We start from the raw sequence: 16,082 nt of genomic DNA on the forward strand, positions 1-16,082 counted from the left end.
CCGTAGTATGTTATACCCAGGTCGACTGACTCAAAAGGAACTGCCTTTCGCTACTGAGCACTCGATGAATCAACAGACAAAAGTCCAGAGAAAGATGGGTCTGTTGATCTTACAGAAATCTTTATTACATGTATTGTCACTTGTCACCTACAACCTCGGTCTGCTTTAAAAAGTACAACAGAATCAAAACATGAGCTAGTATACAACCAAACCAAAATATTGACATCGGGACAATTTACAATTGTCCACACAGTATTCTGACCCGACTGTTTAAGCCCCCCCCTACCTGCTGTGCACAGTTATAGGGTTAAGAGGTGACAAGGAGCAGAGGGCAAGAGGTCACAGTAGTGGAAATTCTCCTCTAGGCCCGGATGGCCTTGAAGTCTTCAGGCATTTTGGGTGTGGCAGCCTGTCTGATTCGGGCCAATCTCAAACCCTCCAGCTTCCCCTCCAGCTTCCTCTTACCTGTACAGCCAGAGAGAAACACACAATTAAAGCTGACTCATACACAGCCACCGACTATGGCAGGTAAATAAACAGTTAGGCGTCCATTAAGTGGTCGAGAGAAAAATGTGTCCGATCCAGTGGGATGTTCCGATCTTTAGAAATGAACTCGACGTGGCCCAGGGTGGTCTACCTGTCTAAGACCTCTGGAGCTCATGTACCGTCTCCGGTTTCACATCTGGCCCACCGCTCTTTCAGCACTATCTCTCCTACCTTTCACCTCACTCTCCAGTTAACACACAACAATATATATATAAATTAACTTAATGACAACCTCCACACTTACTGACCCTTTACTATGAGGGTAGGCACCTCTGGACCTGCACTGCCTGTGGCCTGTGTTGCCCACACCCGTCCTTTCACTATCATATCAATACTGGATCAATAACCACTAACCTGATCATGTCAATACTGGATCAATAACCACTAGCCTGATCATATCAATACTGGATCAATAACCACTAACCTGATCATATCAATACTGGATCAATAACCACTAACCTGATCATATCAATACTGGATCAATAACCACTAACCTGATCATATCAATACTGGATCAATAGCCACTAACCTGATCATATCAATACTGGATCAATAACCACTAACCTGATCATGTCAATACTGGATCAATAACCACTAACCTGATCATGTCAATACTGGATCAATAACCACTAACCTGATCATGTCAATACTGGATCAATAACCACTAACCTGATCATATCAATACTGGATCAATAACCACTAACCTGATCATATCAATACTGGATCAATAACCACTAACCTGATCATATCAATACTGGATCATTAACCACTAACCTGATCATGTCAATACTGGATCAATAACCACTAACCTGATCATGTCAATATTAGATCAATAACCACTAACCTGATCATATCAATACTGGATCTCGCTGTCTTCAATGCCAGTAAGAACCATGATATATACCTTCACAGTGTTGCAGTTATCTTGCAAGTTTAATGCATTTACAGTCTAGTATATTTCAGGAATATATTGGTGAAGGGAGACAACAACAACAACAACGTGGAGTAGGGTGGGTACGTACGTGTGCGTAGCGGAGCGAGGAGATGGTAGTAGAGGGGGCGATGACGGGACAGAACCAACAGGAAGGCCAGACAGTATATCAGTTCTACTGCCTCATACTGAAGGCTACCTGTTAAAGCCTTACAGCCTAGAGACACACCTGGAGGAGGGGGGTGGGGGGAGAGAATAATTATCAGTACACTTAACTAGTCAAGACCACAGTGACGATGAGGGGACAGAGATGGAGAAGGTGAGAGTGAGCTGGAAGCTAAAAACACACAGAGAGTACGGAGAGTCCTATATTAAGTAGTCAAAATCTCAGGCTTGCCTTTGTTGCAGAGTCTGACTAGCTGGTTGGTGTACTCCGCCAAGTCCCAGATCAGATTGAGGAAGTACGAGTGGTTTCCGCCCACTTTCTGACCAAACGGCAAACTCTGTGCACAGGCATGGAACCTAACGCCACAACCACAAAAAGTACCATACATATTAATCTGTTATGGGTGACTAGAAGTACCATACATATTAATCTGTTATGGGTGACTAGAAGTACCATACATATTAATCTGCTATGGGTGACTAGAAGTTCCATGCATATTAATCTGCTATGGGTGACTAGAAGTACCATACATATTAATCTGCTATGGGTGACTAGAAGTACCATACATATTAATCTGCTATGGGTGACTAGAAGTACCATACATATTAATCTGCTATGGGTGACTAGAAGTTAAAATGGTTAAACAAGAGAAATTAAATGTGTCCACTCTTGGAATAAAAGGTAAACCCCCCCCCCCCCAAAAAAAATAATCTATGATTGACTCCATTACAGATAAATGAATACAGGTGATTTAATTTATAAACCAAAGGGAAACATTAACCATAGAGAGATATACTTTCTACTACTGTGTATTACTGCATCTATAAAACAGTTAGTTAACCATCAATCTGCTCCATCCAGACACATTCTCTATGGGTTTCTTCCAGACAGAGAGGATAAAGTCCTTCTCTGTTTACTCTGGATGGAGGAGACAGGGACAGGCACTGTGTGTGTGTGTGTGTGTGTGTGTGTGTGGTCACACGTTTCACGTAGGGCCGAAGTGAGACGTCAAACCACTGAAAAGGTCATTTTTCGGGTCAGACCATAGGCTACCTTACCTGAACGCGTGCAGCAACACTAACTTATAGATGTTGCTATAGACAGCCTCCAGGGAGTTGGTCTGAAATATACACAACAGGCATTGGATGACAGTCCCACGTCAGGTGGGATAGAGAGTGGACAAGCAATTGATGGACAGGTGGTCATCATATAGCAGAGCATGACTCACTTTGAGGTCCAGGAAGAGGGCGTGGCACTTGAATCTAAGAATGGACATGAGCTTCCTCTTCATTTGCTGCCCCGCGCAGTGGGCGGAGCCTAGCGTCAGGCTGTAGCGCAGGGATAGGCCAGCGTAGCTGAGAAGAGAGAGGAAGAAGAGCTCAGGTTCCGTTGTGCCCTACTTATCATAATGAAAACATCCAGTTTGTTAAGAGTCGTCCTTACCAACTCTATTCATATTCATCCGATTAGACAGGTTGGATTGACCCATAAACAATCTGAACCCCCCCCCTCCCCAGTGCCACTAAGATGGGCGTCTACTGTTGCTCAGAGGGAATTTAAGAGAACTCTATACCAGTAAGTACAGCCAGGGTTCAAGGAAGTTTAGCACAATTTACCAGAACCCATAAAGGCCGTAACAGAGAGAGACAGGAACCATAACAGTAGATTGATTCCAAGCTGGCAGGCAGAGATAGTAGGACTTCGGTAACAGAGAATTCATCCTCCTAAATTCCCATTCTAGTACAAAAGGCTAAAAGAACCATCTAAAATCTGGCCAGAATTTATGTTGCTTGCAACAGAAGTTGCATCATCAGGGTTGCTCAGTGTGTCCCCTCTGAAAAACGTTGCCTGAAACAAAGTTGCACTACAACAAGATTGAAATCATTCCTATAATATGAAAGTTATAAAACACACACACACACACACACACACCCAGTCAAATGTTTTAGAACTACTCATTCAAAAGGTTCTTCTTTAGTTTTGACTATTTTCTATATTGTAGAATAATAGTGAAGACATTAAAACTATTAAACAACACATATGGAATCATGTAGTAACCAGAAAAAGTGTTAAATCAAAATATATATTTGATATTTGAGATTCTGCAAAGTAGCCACCCTTTGCCTTGATGACAGCTTTGCACACAGGCATTCTGTCAACCAGCTTCATGAGGTAGTCACCTGGAATTCATTTCAACTAACAGGTGTGCCTTGTTAAAAAGGGACAATTTGTGTAATTTCTTTCCTTCATAAATTGTTTGAGCCAATCACCTGTGTTGTGACAAGGTAGGGGTGGTATACAGAAGATAGCCATATTTGGTAAAAGACCAAGTCCATATTATGGCAAACGACAGTCCATCGTTACTTTAAGACATGAAGGTCAGTCAATATGGAAAACATCCAGAACTTTGAAAGTCTCATCAAGTGTAGTCGCAAAAACCATCAAGCGCTACGATGAAACTGGCTCTCATGAGGACCGCCACAGGAAAGGAAGACCCAGAGTTACCTCTGCTGCAAAGGACAAGTTCCTTAGAGTTACCATCCTCACAAATTGCAGCCCGAATAAATGCTTCATAGAGTTCAAGTAACAGACACATCTCAACATCAACTGTTCAGAGGAGACCCGGTCAATCAGGCCTTCATGGTCAAATTGCTGCAAAGAAACCACCACTAAAGGACACCAATAAGAAGAGACTTCCTTGGGCCAAGAAACACGAGCAGTGGACATTAGACCGGAGGAAAATCTGTCCTTCGGTCTGATGAGTCCAAATGTGTAATTTTTTAGTTCCAACCACCAGGTCATTGTGAGACAGAGAGTAGTTACATCGATGATCTCCACATGTTTCCCACCAATGCCAAGCGCCAGCTGGAGTCGGGTAAAGCTCAACGCCAGTGGACTCAGGAGGAGTGGAAACACGTTATCTGGCGTGATTAACCGCACTTCACCATCTGGCAGTCCGACGGACTAATGTGGGTTTGGCGGATGCCAGGAGGGCGCTACTTGGCCAAATGCATAGTGCTGACTGTAAAGTTTGGTGGAGGAGGAATAATGGTCTGGGGCTGTTTTTCATGGTTCAGTCTAGGCCCCTTAGTTCCAGTGAAGGGAAATCTTAACGCTACATTATACAATGACATTCTAGAGGATTCTGTGCTTCCAACTTTGTGGCAACAGTTTGGGGAAGGCCCTTTCCTGTTTCAGCATGACAAGGCCCCCTGTGCACAAAGTGAGGTCCATAGAGAAATGGTTTGTTGAGATCGGTGTGGAAGAACTTGACTGGCCTGCGCAGAGCCCTGACCTCAACCCCTATGGAACATCTTCAGGATGAATTGGAACAACCGACAGCGAGCCAGGCCTAAATCGCTAAAACATCAGTGCCCGACCTCACCAATGCTCTTACGGCTGATTGGAAGCAAGTCCCAGCAGCAACGTCTCAACATCTAGTGGAACAGCATTCGCAGACCACTGGAGGCTGTTATAGCAGCAAAGGGAGGACCAACTCCAGAGTATATATATATATTACCTGGCGTAGTTGTTGTGGACGTCCAGGGTGTGAGTATTCAGCAATAGTCCACACCAGGGGAACAGACAGTGTAAAGGCAGCACGCGTACCCCAGCAGGACAGGACCCCCACTCACCCAAAGGGAAGTTAACAGCCACCTTCTGGGGGTTCACCACACACCCGTACCGTGGTACCCCCGCCATCAGGGTCCTAAGAACAGGAGGAAATGACATCATAGACAGGAAATACATCAAACGTGTGGGGATGGGGGAAATATGTAACGGAAGCAAGTAGTCATTCACTTGCAAAGCATTTAGCAGGACCCACTGGAGACACCCAAAATATAGAAACCAACGGTTGATTTTACAGACTTGGAGGCAGAAATTGTTACACAACAAGGACATGACCTCAACAAAATGTGAAATTTACTTTCACATTGTATAGTTGGCCCTAGCCACTGATCCATTAAGCTATAGCTCATCCACATATGGTAATGGTTAGCACAGGTCAGGAAGGTTATATATGGTAATGGTTAGCACAGGTCAGGAAGGTTATATATGGTAATGGTTAGCACAGGTCAGGAAGGTTATATATGGTAATGGTTAGCACAGGTCAGGAAGGGTATTTATGGTAATGGTTAGCATAGGTCAGGAAGGTTATATATGGTAATGGTTAGCACAGGTCAGGAAGGTTATATATGGTAATGGTTAGCACAGGTCAGGAAGGTTATATATGGTAATGGTTAGCACAGGTCAGGAAGGTTATTTATGGTAATGGTTAGCACAGGTCAGGAAGGTTATATATGGCAATGGTTAGCATAGGTCAGGAAGGTTATATATGGTAATGGTTAGCATAGGTCAGGAAGGTTATATATGGCAATGGTTAGCATAGGTCAGGAAGGTTATATATGGTAATGGTTAGCATAGGTCAGGAAGGTTATATATGGCAATGGTTAGCACAGGTCAGGAAGGTTATATATGGTAATGGTTAGCATAGGTCAGGAAGGTTATACAGTGCCTTGCGAAAGTATTCGGCCCCCTTGAACTTTGCGACCTTTTGCCACATTTCAGGCTTCAAACATGAAGATATAAAACTGTCTTTTTGTGTGAAGAATCAACAACAAGTGGGACACAATCATGAAGTGGAACGACATTTATTGGATATTTCAAAAACTGAAAAATTGGGCGTGCAAAATGATTCAGCCCCTTTACTTTCAGTGCAGCAAACTCTCTCCAGAAGTTCAGTGAGGATCTCTGAATGATCCAATGTTGACCTAAATGACTAATGATGATAAATACAATCCACCTGTGTGTAATCAAGTCTCCGTATAAATGCACCTGCACTGATAGTCTCAGAGGTCCGTTAAAAGCGCAGAGAGCATCATGAAGAACAAGGAACACACCAGGCAGGTCCGAGATACTTTTGTGAAGAAGTTTAAAGCCGGATTTGGATACAAAAAGATTTCCCAAGCTTTAAACATACCAAGGAGCACTGTGCAAGCGATAATATTGAAATGGAAGGAGTATCAGACCACTGCAAATCTACCAAGACCTGGCCGTCCCTCTAAACTTTCAGCTCATACAAGGAGAAGACTGATCAGAGATGCAGCCAAGAGGCCCATGATCACTCTGGATGAACTGCAGAGATCTACAGCTGAGGTGGGAGACTCTGTCCATAGGACAACAATCAGTCGTATATTGCACAAATCTGGCCTTTATGGAAGAGTGGCAAGAAGAAAGCCATTTCTTAAAGATATCCATAAAAAGTGTCGTTTAAAGTTTGCCACAAGCCACACCAAACATGTGGAAGAAGGTACTCTGGTCAGATGAAACCAAAATTGAACTTTTTGGCAACAATGCAAAACGTTATGTTTGGCGTAAAAGCAACACAGCTCATCACACTGAACACACCATCCCCACTGTCAAACATGGTGGTGGCAGCATCATGGTTTGGGCCTGCTTTTCTTCAGCAGGGACAGGGAAGATGGTTCAAATTGATGGGAAGATGGATGGAGCCAAATACAGGACCATTCTGGAAGAAAACCTGATGGAGTCTGCAAAAGACCTGAGACTGGGACGGAGATTTGTCTTCCAACAAGACAATGATCCAAAACATAAAGCAAAATCTACAATGGAATGGTTCAAAAATAAACATATCCAGGTGTTAGAATGGCCAAGTCAAAGTCCAGACCTGAATCCAATCGAGAATCTGTGGAAAGAACTGAAAACTGCTGTTCACAAATGCTCTCCATCCAACCTCACTGAGCTCGAGCTGTTTTGCAAGGAGGAATGGGAAAAAAATTCAGTCTCTCGATGTGCAAAACTGATAGACATACCCCAAGCGACTTACAGCTGTAATCGCAGCAAAAGGTGGCGCTACAAAGTATTAACTTAAGGGGGCTGAATAATTTTGCATGCCCAATTTTTCAGTTTTTGATTTGTTAAAAAAGTTTGAAATATCCAATAAATGTCATTCCACTTCATGATTGTGTCCCACTTGTTGTTGATTCTTCACAAAAAAATACAGTTTTATATCTTTATGTTTGAAGCTTGAAATGTGGCAAAAGGTCGCAAAGTTCAAGGGGGCCGAATACTTTCGCAAGGCACTGTATATTGTAATGGTTAGTATAGGTCAGGAAGGTTATATATGAAAATGGTTAGTACAGGTCAGGAAGGTTACATAGGAGAGAAATGGGACCTACTTGAGGAAGGTCTGTGCCTGGCTCAGGTCAGGAGTGATGAGGAGGAAATCGTCAACCAGTCTCATCAGACACCTGATAGAGGCAGAGATAACAGGTTAGACGCCTGACAGAGAGAGGCAGAGATAACAGGTTAGACGCCTGACAGAGAGAGGCAGAGATAACAGGTTAGACGCCTGACAGAGAGGGGCAGAGATAACAGGTTAGACGCCTGACAGAGAGAGGCAGAGATAACAGGTTAGACGCCTGACAGAGAGGGGCAGAGATAACAGGTTAGACGCCTGACAGAGAGAGGCAGAGACAACAGGTCAGACACCTTTCAAAGGTTGCCCTCTGATGGTGAGTTGGGAGTTATTCAAGAAGTTTGACTGACAGACAAGAGGAATTTGATCCGAGGTGAATTAAATGTTTGGGGATTTGGGTTTAGATTAAATCATATGCACAGCAGATCACAACACGGACGTTATTTAATATCTGAAAAGAAGAGAAAAGTCACTGGTCAAAAAAAAAAATGATATCCACTATGCTTGTCCGTCAGTCAGTCAAAGGTTATTTATACAACCCCTTGTTTAACTTCCCAACCTCTTCCTCACCCTCCTCGCCGACTGACGTTAGGAAACAGAAGGTTCTCCATGTGGCCGTAACAGAGGCAGCACAGCAGAGACGACACCGCGGAACCCTGAGGAATCCCCTGACACTGACGGAACGATCTACAACACAGGGGGGGGGGGCATTAGACAGGGGGGGGGGACATTAGACAGGGGGGGGGGACATTAGACAGGGGGGGGGGGGACATTAGACAGGGGGGGGGGGGACATTAGACAGGGGGGGGGGACAGGGGGGGGGACATTAGACAGGGGGGGGGACAGGGGGGGACAGGGGGGGGCACATTAGACAGGGGGGGGCATTAGACAGGGGGGGGCCATTAGACAGGGGGGGGCCATTAGACAGGGGGGGGCCATTAGACAGGGGGGGGCATTAGACAGGGGGGGGCCATTAGACAGGGGGGGGCCATTAGACAGGGGGGGGGGCCATTAGACAGGGGGGGGGGGGACCATTAGACATTAGACAGGGGGGGGGGCATTAGACAGGGGGGGGGGGGCATTAGACAGGGGGGGGGCATTAGAGACAGGGGGGGCATTAGACAGGGGGGGGGGGGGCATTAGACATTAGACAGGGGGGGGCATTAGGGGGGGGGGCATTAGACAGGGGGGGCATTAGAAAGGGGGGGGACACTAGAGGGGGGGACATTAGACAGGGGAGGGGGGCATTAGACAGGGGAGGGGGGCATTAGACAGGGGAGGGGGGCATTAGACAGGGGAGGGGGGCATTAGACAGGGGGGGGACATTAGACGGGGGGGGGCATTAGACAGGGGGGGCATTAGACAGGGGGGGCATTAGACAGGGGGGGGCATTAGAAAGGGGGGGGACATTAGACGGGGGGGACATTAGACAGGGGAGGGGGGCATTAGACAGGGGAGGGGGGCATTAGACAGGGGAGGGGGGCATTAGACAGGGGAGGGGGGCATTAGACAGGGGAGGGGGTCATTAGACAGGGGGGGGGACATTAGACGGGGGGGGGCATTAGACAGGGGGGGGGCATTAGACAGGGGGGGGGCATTAGACAGGGGGGGGGGGGGGGGAATTAGACAGGGGGGGGACATTAGACAGGGGGGGGACATTAGACAGGGGGAGGGGGGCATTAGACAGGGGGAGGGGGGCATTAGACAGGGGGAGGGGGGCATTAGACAGACTGAAGTATGTAGAGACTTCAGAGAAACTCAGTCATTAAAGAATAATGGGATAAAAATTTGACACAAAAACAAAGTATGTAAATGTTTGTTTTTTTTATAAAAAGTTTGAGAAAGAGAAAATATAATCGTCTCACTTCTTCCCAAACTGGACAACACAGCTAGAGAGCATCTGGGTGAAGAACTCCAAGACGTCTTTGCCATGAATATCTGTGGAGAAATGCTGACAGAAGATAACACTAGCGTTAGAATGCGCACTAGCGTTAGAATGCGCACTAGCGTTAGAACACCTCAGCCAGGAAGAGTTGGGATTTACTATTAAAATGGGTGCTGTGTTGGGACAATTCTAGAAGGAATGAAATAGTTATTGGTATGGTAGGATACCGCTGTAGCACTTCTTCAAAAATGGCTGCCATTCCATCCTCTCACCTGCTCCACCAGTATGGCATCGTGAACTTTGCCCTCTCTCTGCAGTGACATCACAAAGCCTTTCATGTTGGTGGACGACACAGTGTCTTCCGTGAAGTCTGCCTACACGGAAGACACACAAAATGGACACAAGAACACAGACAAATGTAAACGAAACAAAGTTGTGCGTTGGGGGGGACAAGTTTGGCGAGACAAAGGACTGGTAAGGGTGTGTGTGCTGTACCTGTCTGACAAAGGTCTTCTTGAGGCCCTCGTGGGTGTCGGCCCACACTTTGGCATAGCGTCGCACTGAGAAAAGCTCTTGCTGCACATGTGACAGGACCTGACCAATCACCTCCAAGAGCTGAGTGTGGGGTAGACTGTCATAGGCCCCACTCACATCCACCTGAGAGAGGGGTGGTAAGAGAGATTACATTTAGGTTTATTTATGTTCCCGTTTTGTACTTTAACTAGTTGCACTTCGTTACAACACGGTATACAGCCATAATATTACATTTTAAATGTCTCTATTCCTTTGAAACTTTTTGAGAGTCTAATGTTTGTTCATTTATGACTATTAACTATTTCACTTGCTTTGGCATGTTTCCCATGCCAATAAAGCCCTTTGAATTGAGAGAAAGAGAGATGAGGGTGGTAGAGAGAGATGGTGGAGAGAGAGAGTGGGGGGGGGGGGGTTAGGAACAGTGGGTTGACTGGTAAAGAGAACAAGACAGAGAGCGAGCCCTCACGTCACTGGCTGAGTTCGTTTTTTTTTTGTGGGGGGGCAGAATAATGGGAGGTGTTGGTCAGTTTATCATCTCGGCAAATACCGCCGCATGGGCCGGCCGTGAGGCCCAACCACAGAACTACAATTAGAATGTTCATTCATTAGCATCTCTGTGGGCCGAGTCATAAAGACGTCATTTAACTTAAAAAAAAAAAAATGAAATGACCTTTTACTGTGGAATTATTGTTTTTGTATTTCTCCAACATATTCCCCAGGCTCCAAACCTTGGTGAATGGGAAGAGACATCCGTTACGCAAGACAACAACAAGTGTCACATTTGGCGATTGCCAAAACAGGTCAGAATTATCCGCGCACGTCCTGGTTTTCAGCCACTCATCTCTGCCTGTTGAACCACATGGCGTTTTGGAGAGTAGGCTATAGGCCTACCAACCGTTTAAGTTCATCCTCTGATTTTTCAGCACTCTGACGTGTGATAATGTTTTTTAATTTTACCTTTATGTAAGGTTATTTAGCGAGGCAAGTCAGTTATGAACAAAATCTTATTTTACAATAACGGCCTAGAAACAGTGGGTTAACTGGTCTAGGAACAGTGGGTTACCTGGTCTAGGAACAGTGGGTTAACTGCCTGTTCAGGGGGCAGAACGACCGATTTTTACCTTATCAGCTCAGGGATTCGATCATTCAACCTTTCGGTTACTAGTCCAACGCTCTAACCACTAGGCTACCTGCCGCCCCACAATGTACAGTACATACTGGATACGGTAATGTACAGTACATACTGGATACGGTAATGTACAGTACATACTGGATACGGTAATGTACAGTACATACTGGATACGGTAATGTACAGTACATACTGGATACGGTAATGTACAGTACATACTGGAACGGTAATGTACAGTACATACTGGTACGGTAATGTACAGTACATACTGGTATGGTAATGTACAGTACATACTGGATACGGTAATGTACAGTACATACTGGATACGGTAATGTACAGTACATACTGGATACGATAATGATTAACAACGATCTAATAGCCTACAGTTCTCTTGACATTTTGTTTTCATTGTGATAGGCTCATGTTTTACCGGTAGGGCGTACCCACACTATTTATTTTACCGGGACGCTGTACTGTACCAGCTTACTTTCACCCCTGGGGGAGAGAGAGAGAGCAAGTGGAGAGAAAATGAGAGGGGAGGGGGGAGTAAAGGTATAGAACTATGGAATGAAACGGTCAGATCAACCTTGACAAAGTAGAGCCGCTGTGGTTTGTCTTTCTGAGCAGGGGTGATGGAAGAGAGGACTCTGTGGATGTCGGTCAACCCCCACACTGTAGAGCCCAGGAGAGAGGGAGAGGACCGTACACAGACACCTAGCACATCTAACAGCTCCTTCACACGGGTCTGGAACAACTGGAGGGACAGACAACACACACACACACATTGACAGCAAGACAGATACAAACATAAACTTAAGAAAACAGTTCTTATTAAAAAGGGGTCAAAGTCATACCCTTGTTTTGGCGTCAGCCCCTATGACCCGTGTGATGGGTCTCATCCCTTCGGTCTTGGGGATGAAGCGGAGGCGGGAGGGGACAGTGGTTTTGGGGAGCGACGTCACCTGGGCCAGGGTCAACTCTGACATCTGACCTTTAGAGAGGTGACCACTGGGAACAAGGTCATAACAATTAGTCAACGCTGACCACAGAGTTAAAGTGAGCGGGAGCGAGACAGAGCGAGACACAGCGAGACCGAGCAAGACACAGCAACAGAGCGAGCGAGACACAGCGACAGAGCGAGACACAGCAACAGAGCGAGCGAGACACAGAGACAGAGCGAGAGAGACACAGCGACAGAGACAGAGCGAGAGAGACACAGCGACAGAGACAGAGCGAGACACAGCGACAGAGACAGAGCGAGACACAGCGACACACAGCGACAGAGCAGAGCGAGACACAGCGACAGAGCGAGCGAGACACAGCGACAGAGCGAGCGAGACACAGAGACAGCGCGAGACACAGAGACAGCGCGAGACACAGAGACAGCGCGAGACACAGAGACAGAGCGAGACACAGAGACAGAGCGAGACACAGCGAGACACAGCGAGACACAGCGACAGAGCGAGACACAGCGACAGAGCGAGACACAGCGACAGAGCGAGACACAGCGACAGAGCGAGACACAGCGAGATTTTGTTTAAGTCTGAGTGACTAAACAACTGAGGGCTGTGTATGATAGTGAGACAGATAAAAATTATCATGTTCGTACATGTGTAACTGTGTATAATACCTGAAAGCCAGCTCCTGCAGCTTGGCCCAGACCTGGTATCTGTAGAAGCGCAGTGCGTTCTTCTGTCCCATGCTCTCTGTGACGTAGAACATAGCTCTCACCAGGCCTAGCACATAGCCATCCAGCAGCCAAGCCAGGAGCTGGCCTAGCACCCGCGTCCGATACGACAGCTCACTGGGCGGGCAGCGGCCTGGGGATGAGAGGGGTTAGAATGGGTGGACTGAAGGTAAGTAACAGATTTAATGGAAGCTGGATGGAGAAGGAGACAGAGAGAGAGAAGGGGGCATAGTTAAGAGTCTGGGAAAGTAGTGGAAGAGGAACTGACCTGTCTTGCTGATCTTCAGCCAATCACAGTCATTCACCTTCATCTTCCACATCAGCTCAGCCAATGACATCCTCTCAAACTTGCCCATGGACAGGAAGTTCCTGACTGCGGACAGGAATTTGAATCGGTTATGGTCCGACCCCCAGAACTCCGAGGGGACCACCGCGTTGAGGCACTCTCTGACAAAGAGGTACACCCGGTGAGGTGCACTGTGCTGGGGCAGGAGGGAGGCCATATCCCCCTGTCCCACTGCTGGACAAACCCTCTGCAGTATCTTAGAATAGGGACACCTCCTGTGTCGACGTAACAACTGACAAAACAGAGGCACCAAGGTGAAAAATCTTCTGGGAAGTCTCTCAGGCTTCCTTTCTGTTCCGTTCAGATAGGCCACGCCTTCAAAGAAGACCAGTCTCACTAAGTCTCGCCCCTGCAGTCGCCTGGGCCCCTCGTCCCTACTTTTCCTCTTCCTGTTTAGTAGGAAGCGGCGCATGCCCCGCCCTCCGTAGAGCATGCCCAGGGTGCGGATGAAACACTGGGAGTGGGGGAGCGGTGGGAACGACCCTGTTCTCCAACTAGGGCCCCCCTCTACATGGACGGTGGCCGATACGGGTCCAGACTGTTCTTCTACTGGTCTTGGGACTACAGCCGCTGGCCTTCTATGTCCTGTTTTCATTGACATCTGCTCGATATTACCTGTGCCGTTGGAGACCTGTTTAGAGCTCTCGGCGGGTGCTATGGTGACCATCACAGCCTCCAATGGTCTTCCGGGTCCAGACAGTTTCTCCATTGGCTTCCTGAGACGTTCCATTTCTGCTGACACCTGTTCCACATTGCTAGAACCATTGAAAACCTGTAGGCTCTGTGTGGGTCCCTTGGTGAGAGAAATAACCTCCACTGGTCTCTTGACCCCATTTGTTTCCAGTGTTCTGTGCTTACGATCGCTAGTCCCACTGGAGACTGTGGGAGCTTCTCTTTGAGTGCATCTCCTTTTTCCAGGCAAACACACATCTCCTTCCACCTCCTCCCTCTTCCTCTTCCCTCCCAAACTGACCTTGTCTCCCTTCCTTTTCCCAGTGTCTCTACCTCCATCCCTTCTCCTATTTCTCCCAGCAGAACCCTGAAATTCCCATCCCCCATTTCTGACCTCCTTACTTCTCCCTCTGCTGTTCCTAGTAGTACCATTCCGTTTGTATCCCAGGTGGAACCTAGAGATACCCGTTGACATGGAAACGCGGTCGTACACAGGCACGCCGCACACCTGGAACGCGGACGACGGCGGCACCGTCACGAACAAGGAACAGCTCTCCAGGAGGTACTTGGAGATGTCCGTGCCGAGGCGCTGGCAGGCCCTCTTCCATAAGTCGCTGCAGTGGATGTACACGGCACTCTGAGTGATCTCGCCATGAAACTTAAACTGGTCTGCGTCGCGGTCCTGGAACGTGTAACCATAACCGTGCGCCAGGACATTCCTTTTCTTTTTCCTCTTGATGTTGTTCAACACGAACGCCAACAGCTCAGGCACGGTGCTGATCTAAGGACGACATTTAAATCAATACGTCAACATAACTGGCACAATGTTTTGTGTGTGTCTGTCTCTGTGCATTTTAACCCATGGCTTTTGGGGGTCAAACATAGCACTGTAAAACAATACAAAACACCTCTCTTAAAAGTCAAATGTCAGTTCAAAACGTTGCATTTCATTGCAAATATTGAACCAAGCTGGCTAAGTAAAAACTCGGCTACTCCATGCTGTTAGATAGCTAGTTACTTAGACTACGCTTTAGTTCTGTAACTAGCCAACTACACATGTACCTGATTGCAGCTGGGGACGTCCTGTAGGGTTTTATCCGTGCAGACAAACACTCCCCGGACAAACGATATGAAGCGCGTTGTATCTGTCGGTTCGATGAGCACCGCTCTCTGTCCCTCCCTGAATACAATATGGTCTGCAAACTCCTCCAGGGTCTCGACGTGCCGATACAGAGAGCCGAGTATGCCGAGCACACGTGTCATATCGCCACTGGGCATTCTGAACGGATATCCTAGTTACTTACTACTACTACTACTATCTCGTAGTAAAGCTGCATTGTTGTGCCCATTTATTAATGTCACTCTGTGTAGCCTAGAGATGTCGTTTGTCTGTTTCGGAATCCGACAACCAGCGATACACCGTTCATACTTGTTTCTGATCCCACTTTCAGGCGCTCAACGAATCGGAAGCTAGAAAACGTCACCCTCTAACGTTAGTCCAAAATCAAGGTTTATTGGTCGCGTTATACGGTTTAGCAGATGTTATAACGAGTGTAGCGAAATGCTCATGTTACCAGCTCCTAACAATGCAGTAAATTGTTCACAATAAAAAAGTACACTATAATAATGAACTAGAAATAGAGAAATGCCGGAGAGAATGAACCCAAATTGCATTCTCAAGCCCCGGAAGCAGACATTCAACTTGCTATTCATCTGCTTCTCAAGTTTAATATTGGCCAAATAAATTCGGTACTTACCAAAGAATGGAGTTTCGCTGAGCAACTAATTTTATAGTGGTCGTTATGTACTTCTACAAAAAGGCCTAAATAAAAATGACATGCAACCCCCCCAAAAAATCCCGTGTCTGAATTAAAATCCAAGTATTGTTTTTGACCTATTCTGCACCCTCAATAAAATCACTCGGTTTATTTAGAAATATGCCATCACTGTAAAAAATAAATATATA

General features: G+C 46.6%; 1 protein-coding gene across 1 annotated transcript; it reads right to left on the minus strand.

Annotated features, from left to right (window-relative positions):
- Window positions 1-90: 90 nt before the first annotated feature.
- Window positions 91-15,814, minus strand: LOC139392189 (telomerase reverse transcriptase). The gene is made up of 16 exons (XM_071139975.1): window positions 15,179-15,814; window positions 13,367-14,897; window positions 13,042-13,231; window positions 12,266-12,419; window positions 11,998-12,165; window positions 10,244-10,405; window positions 10,021-10,122; window positions 9,729-9,814; window positions 8,434-8,550; window positions 7,844-7,915; window positions 5,164-5,352; window positions 2,872-2,998; window positions 2,702-2,763; window positions 1,875-1,999; window positions 1,569-1,706; window positions 91-465 (listed from the first exon to the last, which is right to left on the minus strand). Exons 1-16 carry the CDS (start codon window positions 15,392-15,394, stop codon window positions 362-364), a joined length of 3,543 nt encoding a protein of 1,180 aa, XP_070996076.1. The 5' UTR covers window positions 15,395-15,814; the 3' UTR covers window positions 91-361.
- Window positions 15,815-16,082: the final 268 nt, after the last annotated feature.

The sequence above is a fragment of the Oncorhynchus clarkii genome, chromosome 32, assembly GCF_045791955.1.
Source record: "Oncorhynchus clarkii lewisi isolate Uvic-CL-2024 chromosome 32, UVic_Ocla_1.0, whole genome shotgun sequence".
NCBI lineage: Eukaryota > Metazoa > Chordata > Actinopteri > Salmoniformes > Salmonidae > Oncorhynchus > Oncorhynchus clarkii.